This window comes from Dipodomys ordii, unplaced genomic scaffold, assembly GCF_000151885.1.
Source record: "Dipodomys ordii isolate 6190 unplaced genomic scaffold, Dord_2.0 Scaffold179, whole genome shotgun sequence".
Lineage (NCBI taxonomy): Eukaryota > Metazoa > Chordata > Mammalia > Rodentia > Heteromyidae > Dipodomys > Dipodomys ordii.
In genome coordinates this window covers 1,029,619-1,037,408 of record NW_012267395.1, presented here as the reverse complement: position 1 = coordinate 1,037,408, position 7,790 = coordinate 1,029,619, and the positions used below count along the sequence as shown (strand labels likewise).

Sequence of the window (7,790 nt, the reverse complement as noted above, 5' to 3'; positions counted from 1 at the left end):
TCCGGGCTGCTCAGAAGCATGCGATCTGAGGATTGCGGTTCAAAGCCAGCCCAGGTGGGAGAAGTTCATGAGGCTATTATGTCCAATGAACCACCAGAAAACCGGAAGAGGCGCTGGGCCCAACAGTGGAGCGCTGGCCTCGAGCTACAGGGCTGAGGGACAGCACCCAGGCCCACAACCAACCAAAAACCCCGAAAACTTCCAGCTGAGCACCGGTGGCTCACGCCCATCATCCTAGCTACTCAGGAGGCAGGAAGGGCCCATGAGACATCTCCAATTACTCAAAAATGAGAAGTGGTAGAGCACTAGCCTTGAGCACAAACAGGTTCAGGGACAATGCCTAGGCCCGACTTCAAGCCCTACAACCAACAAAAAAAACACTTCCAAAACGGTGATGGGGTGAAATGGAGGGGGGTGGAACCTACAAAGGGGCAGCACTGGAGGCCTTGGCCAGCTGCCAAGTCCAAGTATTCTGGCAGACATGGCTGCTGAGTCACTGTGGTGCTGACACACCTATTCTCAGAGCTGAGCCTGCTTAGCTATAAAATGGGACTCATGCCCACAAGTCCAAGTTTCAGGGTTGGGAGCAGGAGAATTACAAGTCCATGGCCCGATTAGGGAGAGACCCGGCTTCAAAATAAAAGGTATTGGGGCTATGAAGGTGGCTCAGTGGTAGAGCGCTTGCCTTGCATGCCTGAGGCCCTGGGTTCGATTCCTCAGCACCACATAAGCAAAAAAAAGAAAAAAGCCCGAAGTGGCACTATGGCTCAAATGGTAGAGCGTGCTAGCCTTGATCTGAAGAGCTGAGGGAGGACAGCACCCAGGCCCAGAGTTCAGGCCCCACGACTGGACCCAAAAAAATAAAAATAAATAAAAGGTATTGGTAGCTGGGCACCCATGGCTCAAGCCTGTACTCTTGACTACTCAGGCCACTGACAACAACGGTTCAAAGCCAGCCTGGGCAGGAAAGTCCATGATACTCAAACTACTTTAAAAAAGGTCAAAAGTGGAGCTATGGCTCATGTGGTAGTTAGCCTTGAGAAAACAGCTCAGGCAGGACTGGTATAAAAAAAAAAAAAAAAGCAATGGGAGGGAGCGCCGTGGCTCATGCCAGTAATCATAGCAACCCAGGAGGCCGAGATCTGAGGATTGCAGGTCAAAACCACCCCAAACAGCAAAGTCCATGAGATTTTATCTCCAATTAGCCAGAAGTGGAGCTATAACGCAAGTGACAGAGCACGTCTTGCACTGAGTTCAAGCCACAGGACCAGCCCAAAATGAATAAAAAGGGCTGGGACATAGCCCAGTCAGCCCCAGGTCAACCATAGCACAACTAGAAATAAATCTATGAATCAATGGGATCACCGTGTCCACCGGGGTGACCTGCAGCATGTCTGCTCTGCCTACGACAGGCCTTCACATTCCCTCCCCTGGGCTGTTCTTCCCTCTATCGCTTTCACTGTCCCTAGGCCACAAAATGACTTCCCTGCTTCCAGGTAGAAACTGGGCCAGCAGCTTTGTCCTGTGGGTCAGCACAGGGAAGTGCTGGCTTCTTTTTTGTTTTCCCAGGGCCTGGGTGCTATCTCTGAGGTCTTTTTGCTCAAGACCAGCTTTCTACCACTTTGAGCCACAATTCTACTGATTTTCTGATGGTTAATTGAAGATGAGAATCTAATGGAATTTCCTGCCCAGGCTGGCTTTGCTCTTGACCTTCTGAATAGGTAGAATTATAGGCATGATGTGTGTGTGTGTGTGTGTGTCGGTCGTGGGGCTTGAACTCTGGGCCTGGGCGCTGTCCCTCAGCCACTTCCATTTTTCTGGTGGTTAATTGGAGGTAAGAGTTCTCAGGGACTTTCCTGCCGAGCTGGCATTGATCTGTGATGCTCAGATCTCAGCCTCCTGAGTAGGTAGGATGACAGTTGTTTTTTATGTTGCTCCTCTGGGACCCCTGTCCCCAGGATCCCGTGACCCTCTCCTCCTGACTCACTAGGCAGCCCCAGGGGGCACAGGTGCCCCTTCCTGCCCTCACACTCCTTACCAGTCAATTATTTTTATCTGAATGGGTTCCCATGTACCCAGTGGGAAGCAGACCCAGCTCATGGAGGCCTGTCTCTCAGACGACTGGGTGGAGACTAGCTGAGAAGATCCAACTCTGGAAGCCCTCCTTGAGCACTCCTCCAGAGAGCAGCCCCGAGTCCCCGCGGGGGAGTCCCAAGCACAGAGGCCGGAGGCTGCCCTCAGCAGATCAGTGGACACACTGCATCCAGAGTCAGAATAGCATCCAGCTTTATTAGAGAGCCGGAGTCCGGTGCCCAGCCTGTAAGCAAAGCCAGGACTGCGGGCTCCAGGGGCCCTGGAACCGTGTTCAGGCCAGGGCAGTGACCTCAGGAGTACTCGCTAGTGAACTTGGCATGGAAATGGCTCAGCTTCTCCAACATCAGCCGCAGCTTCTCTATGGGGGGCAGGATGGTCATCCTGAAAGGAGCCAATGGTAAGCCAAGAGGCACAGTGGCCAGGAGCCGACTGTGTGGGCTGAGCCTCACCGGAAGTGATAGGTGCCTTCCCGCTGCCCGAAGCCGCTCCCGGGCACCACACAGATGCCGGTCTCCTCCAGGAGGCACAGGCAGAAGAACATATCTGGGGCGAGGCCCAGCTCCTGGAGTGGGGGTGCAGAAGGCACAGGTCAGCCGAGAGTCTCGTTTGTTCTTCCCTGCCCTGGCCAGCCCTGCGCCCACCTGCGCGTGCTGCACGGCGCGTGGGGGCAGCTCAATTCGAGGGAAGGAGTACATGGCGCCCTGCACTGGGTTGCAGCGGAGCCCCGGAGTGCTGTTGATGATCTGCTCAGTGAGCCTGGCCTTGGCTGCCAGCTGGCCCAGCACCTCTTGCCTCTCCTGCAGCCACAGAGGGGGTGATCGCGGCCATCTGGGAACACGGCACCACCCTGAGCCGCCCTGGCCCTCGGCCATCAGCACTCACCGCGTGGAACTGTGCAAAGGAGGGGTCGGAAGGGGCAGGTGGACTGACCACCATGTCCACCAGGGCCTGGCCAGGCACTGGTGGACACAGCTGCACGGTCAGCAGCTTCTGCATCTGCCGCTGCACCTCGGGGTCCATGTTCACCACTTCCACGTAGCCACCACGAAACCCACACCTGCCGGGCAGGCGGACACTGAGCAGGGCCCGAGAGAGAGGCCTGCAGCCTCCCGCCCGGCCACACGCACTCGCCCATGTAGCCCTTGGAGACGGAATGGAAGGACGCGAGCTCCTGCTGCGCTGCAAATGGCGGCCCCATCTCCATGAGCACCTTCTTGAAGGAGTGGAACTGCGAGCCCTCGGCATACACGTTGTCCTGGTACACCTGCGGAGGGACTGCGGTCACCGGGCTGGCTGCCTGGCTGCTGCCCGCCTCAGCATGCCCGGCGCGCACCTCGTCAGCCATCAGGAAGAGCCCCTCCTCAAAGGCGAAGCGGATAATGGCCTCGATGCACTCGCGGGTCTGCACCTGCCCTGGGGTATGGGTACAGCAGCACTGCTGTCACTCGGGCACAGCTCATGTCCAAGGGACAGTGACCAGGAAGGGAGGGGCAGGGGCAGGGGCTGCACACCGGTCGGGTTGCCTGGGTTGATGACGCAGAGTGCGCGTGGGTGGCAGTGGTCACGGGCCTGGCGCAGGGCACGCCGCAGCTCAGAGACGTCGAGCGCCCAGGCATGCTCCTCATCCAGATAGTAGTCCACCTGCACAGCATCCAGCTCGGCCAGTGCGGCCGAGTAGAGCGGGTACTGGGGGATGGGAATGAGCACTCCAGTGCGCGTGCAGCCGTGGCCAGACACCAGCAGCTTCAGCACCGTCTGCGAGAAGGAAGGACGGCATGGACTGTTTGGACCAGGTCTGCACCCATCTCCCGCCTCGGGCAGCTGCAGCCAGACCAGATTGAGCCAAGCTGGGCATCACACACCCTCGCCCAGCCTACCACAATGGCATCACTGGCCCCTGTGGACAGGAAGATGTTGTTGGGGTCTGCGGGGATGCCTCCGTCCCGCCTCTCGATGTACAGGGCCACATCTTCTCGGATCATCTGGATGCCAGAGCTGATGCTATAGGCTCCTAGACTCGGGGAGTGTAGGGCAAGGTTGGGCCCTCTGCAAGCCTGGGAGGAGGCCCTGGGGCTTGGACGCAGTTTGGTGCCGGCACTCACCTATGCTGTGGCCCCCACACACCTGCAGGATGCGCTCAGCCCTTCTCTTGGCATCCTCTGGGAAGTCAGGGCTGCTCAGGAGAGCTGGGTGAACACAGAGGGCCAAGACCTAGGGCAACAGAGTGCTGAGGTCACGGGGGGGGGGGGGGGCAGGACTGGGACGGGACAAGCAGCACAGCGGCCTCACCTGGCGCAGGAAGGTTATGGGCTTCTGCCCCATGGCCTGTGCATCCCCAGTGTTGACATGGATGATCTCCGTGAAGGGCTTCTTCACACCCTGCAAGAGCAGCAGGAAGCCATATTGTCTATCACTCTCACAGCTCTTAGACCCCACATGGCCTGGGGCAAACTCAGGAGCCCAGGAGCCCAGGAATGATAGCATGGGGCCCAAGCTCATACCTGACGCAGCTCCTGTTCCAGCTCCAAGGCTCGCAGCAGTATGGGACCGCGCACTGCATACTCCACCCTCCGCACGCACGGGTTCATGGTGTCCAGCGTCAGCACCTTCTCCTTTAGCCCCTTCCTTGGAGCTTGGCCTCGATCACTTTCCCTCAGAGCCATGGCTCTGCTCAAGGGGCAGCAGGGAAGGACCAGACCTGAGGGGAGGAGGGATCCCTGGTGCGGGGGCTCAAGACGGCAGCCTCTTCACAGCAGCCTGCAGCCCCGCTGAAAGGGAAAGGACTGAGGAGCTAAAGCAGCCTGGGCCAACCCCAACTGCCAGGCACAGCTCTGCCCTCGGGAGCCACAGGGAGTGGGTGAGGCAGCGGGCGGGGCTTGGGGTGAGGCCCAGAACCTCTCAGAGTCCCCGTGATAGGGGAGCAGGAGACCCGCACGGGCAGACTGGGTGCCAGGAGGGGGGAGCTCAGCACTGGGGCCAGTGGGCCTGAGAGCTCAGCAGGGTGGGAGGAGGTGCCAGGATGGCCCCCAAGGCGAGAATGGGGGCCAGGGGCTGTTGGAGATCTACCCAGCAGGGCCCAGCAGAGGCCAGGACTTCTCACCTCCTGTCTTTGCTTGAACCAGCCAACCTGTCTCCTAGGAAACTGAGACAGGCCTTAAGACCCTGGGGGAGGAGAGCAGAGAGCTCCGACCCAGCTCTACCCGGTTGGCAGCCATGCCTGAAGGCTGCAAGGGTGCTATAGTTCGGACCTTGGTCCCAGATCAGCACTACAAGGGGTTGGGAGGGGCAGGGGACTGGAGACAGGGCAGGCTGACCCTGGACCTTCAGACAACTCACCCTGGACTGCCCACATGCCCTTTCAATGCAACGTCCCAGGGCTACGCTTGGAGCCATACCCTGCCTGCCAGACATAACCTAAGATACCCTTCTCTTTCATTCCTGATTGGCTGAAGGAGCAGGAAGTGAGCTATGATTGGTCCTCACAGCCCCACCTCTGCTGGCCCTGCAGGGAGCTAGTAATCCCCAGGAGAGTTGGCTACCAAGGCCACAGACTGCATCTATTCCTGAAGATCAGGGAGCCAGGCCACTCAGCCATGCAGCAGGCAACTGGTCAAATCCAAGATGAGCCCTGGCCCACGCCACCTGCCCCTCCAGGCTTGGAGAGTGAACATGCAGAGCCCTGAGGGGGGCCTGGGGGACACACGGACAGACGGACACACACTCCCTCTCACCTGGCACCTCCTGGCAGCCTTCCAGCCCACTGACCTGCCTCTCCTGTCCTCAGGCCGGGACATAGGTTACTCCGGGCTGGGCCCAGGCAGGGCCAGCCACCGCCACTCTCTGGCAGCTCTGGTGGCAGGCAGACCTTTGGCCGCTGTACCGCCTCTCTCTAAAGTTAGCCAGCAGCCAGCCCCTGGCCCTTCCCGAGAACTGCCAAGGACTCCAGTCCTCCAACCGTTGAGGAAGGCAGGAGGAGCCCCAGGGCTGACTGGCCGGTGCTCAGAGGGCAAAATGGCAGCTCATGCTGTTGGGCACCCGGAAGGTGACTGGCCCTCCAGCTTGAGGCCCGAAGGGGCCACACTGTGCCAGCCAGCCATGCCCAAGTGGCCGGCTGCTTGTCCCCTGTGCCACCCTGGCTGGGTGGCTGAGGCGGCAGCAGGCCCGAGGTCACGTTGCACGCCAGGCTGGGGACCCATCCCCCTGGGAAGTGTCTGGCGATGGCCCTGTTCCCGTTCTGCTCGCTGTCCAGCCCAAGAGTCCTGTGAGAAACACTGGCAGGCTGGAGTCCCCATGCTGTTTGGTCACCTTCAGCCCTGGTTCTAACATTCCCTGCTGTCCCCAGGAAAGGAGCGTACAAGAAGCAGCTTGCAGCCAGGGAGGGTGTGGATGGAGACTAAGCTTCTCGCCTGTGTCTAAAGTTCTCCCACACAGCGGCATGGGCTGCCTCCTGCAAGCTCTAGCATGCACCCACAGGCATGGAGGCCCCTAACCCAGACGCACCACCTGCCCCTCCCCAGAGACACACAGGAAGGCCTGGGGGTAGGCAGCCTTTATCAAGTCTCAGGACAAACGGCCTTTGCGGCCTTCGAGCCCACAGGTCCATCCCTGAGAGGGCAGCCGGAGCCAGGAGAGGCGCTGTGCTGGCCGTCCCCTGCAGCACCAGGGGACGTCCCCCTGGGGGGCTCCAGAGCAGCACCAGGGGACGACCCCCCGGGGGGCTCCAGAGCAGCAGCTGGGGGTCTCCCCTCAGGGGGGGCTCCAGAGCAGCACCAGGGGACGTCCCCCCGGGGGGCTCCAGAGCAGCGGCCGGGGGGTCCCTCAGCCCCTCACATGAGCAGACAACATGGCCTCTTCTCCACAGGGGCCTCCTCGCAGGGGGCTGTGAGCCTGAGCAGAGGTGGGTCCCCCACGGCCCTGGGGCCACCATCAGGCTGAGAGTTCTCAGAGTCCTGCAGGCTGACCACGGGGACCTGAGTCCCCTCGGAGGGTGGCCGCTGCAGCTTGGCAGCAGCTCGCTGACGCTTGAGCTGTGCCAGGGTGTGGTGAGCCCTGTCCCGGACAGCGGCGTCAGGAGCAGTACTCTCCAGTGGGCTCAACTGGTAGGATACGCTCCGGTCCAGCCTCTTGGAGTACAGGTGCCTTCCTGGGGGGAGTCCTGCGCGGCCATTGTGTGTCCCGGCCGGCTTGGGGTCCTTAGGGTCCTCCTGTGGGCAAAGCCAGGGCTTCAGAGGCCATGAGGAGGTGGTACCCCTCACCTGCCCCAGCCTCGGGTTCCAGGAAGGATGGAGTGGACATGGAGGGGTGGTAGGCCGGTCAGCAGTAGCCACCTCTGGGGTACACCAGCCCCTCTGGAATACAAGGCCACAGTCCTCCACAAGGGGCTAGTACCGCCAGACCACAGCCAGGTGGACCGCCAAGCTCTCCCCACAGCCGGCAGGGCAGACGTCCAGCGCTCACCTCTGGGTGCTGCAGGCGGAGCTCAGCGTCTGTCTGACGGTCCTCGTCTTCCTCAGGTGACTCAGGACTGGTGGGTGGTGGCTGCCGCCACACAATGGCCTCCTGGGCGTGTTCCTTGCGGTACAGGTTTGTGCGCTGGGTCAGGCTCACTCGCCTTACCACTTTCCTGGGTGGGAGAGAGATAGGAAAGGGTAGGAGGGGTCACAGCTTCCTGGGAGTGCTTCTGGGGCTCACAGGGA

The 7,790-nt window shown here is 60.5% G+C and overlaps 2 protein-coding genes across 4 annotated transcripts in view; both read right to left on the bottom strand.

The window, feature by feature from the left end:
* Nucleotides 1–2,264: 2,264 nt before the first annotated feature.
* On the bottom strand, nucleotides 2,265–5,458 carry Gpt (glutamic-pyruvate transaminase (alanine aminotransferase)). 2 transcript variants are annotated; one of them, XM_013033893.1, is made up of 12 exons: nucleotides 5,195–5,458; nucleotides 4,596–4,862; nucleotides 4,384–4,473; nucleotides 4,197–4,305; nucleotides 3,972–4,105; nucleotides 3,606–3,849; nucleotides 3,428–3,507; nucleotides 3,222–3,358; nucleotides 2,977–3,151; nucleotides 2,736–2,891; nucleotides 2,544–2,656; nucleotides 2,265–2,475 (listed from the first exon to the last, which is right to left on the bottom strand). In XM_013033893.1, exons 2-12 carry the CDS (start codon nucleotides 4,755–4,757, stop codon nucleotides 2,385–2,387), a joined length of 1,491 nt encoding a protein of 496 aa, XP_012889347.1. In that variant the 5' UTR covers nucleotides 4,758–4,862; nucleotides 5,195–5,458; the 3' UTR covers nucleotides 2,265–2,384. The 2 variants fall into 2 exon arrangements, with proteins under 2 accessions (XP_012889347.1, XP_012889348.1); XM_013033894.1 differs by having other exon boundaries at nucleotides 4,596–4,792.
* A 703-nt stretch (nucleotides 5,459–6,161) lies between these two features.
* Ppp1r16a (protein phosphatase 1, regulatory subunit 16A) overlaps nucleotides 6,162–7,790 on the bottom strand; it is a 7,969-nt gene continuing 6,340 nt past the window's right edge. Inside the window, exons 9-11 of one of the 2 annotated variants that reach the window (XR_001175719.1) lie at nucleotides 7,552–7,717; nucleotides 6,865–7,298; nucleotides 6,162–6,826 (exon numbers count right to left, since the gene is read on the bottom strand). Coding sequence is in view for 1 of the 2 variants with exons in the window: in XM_013033888.1 (XP_012889342.1) it covers nucleotides 6,921–7,298; nucleotides 7,552–7,717 (544 nt within the window). In the remaining variant the exon portion in view is untranslated. Of the gene's footprint in view, nucleotides 7,299–7,551; nucleotides 7,718–7,790 lie in introns of both variants that reach the window. The other variant, XM_013033888.1, reaches the window with a different exon arrangement.

Excerpts from the sequence above, each read along its gene's own strand:
- Gpt (XM_013033893.1), bottom strand. The coding sequence starts at position 4,757 with ATGGCTCTGAGGGAAAGTGATCGAGGCCAAGCTCCAAGGAAGGGGCTA. Across the intron at positions 2,657-2,735 it reads GCGCCGTGCAGCACGCGCAG|GAGCTGGGCCTCGCCCCAGA; the intron begins GTGGGCGCAGGG and ends CCCCCACTCCAG. Across the intron at positions 2,476-2,543 it reads GAAGGCACCTATCACTTCCG|GATGACCATCCTGCCCCCCA; the intron begins GTGAGGCTCAGC and ends GGCTCCTTTCAG.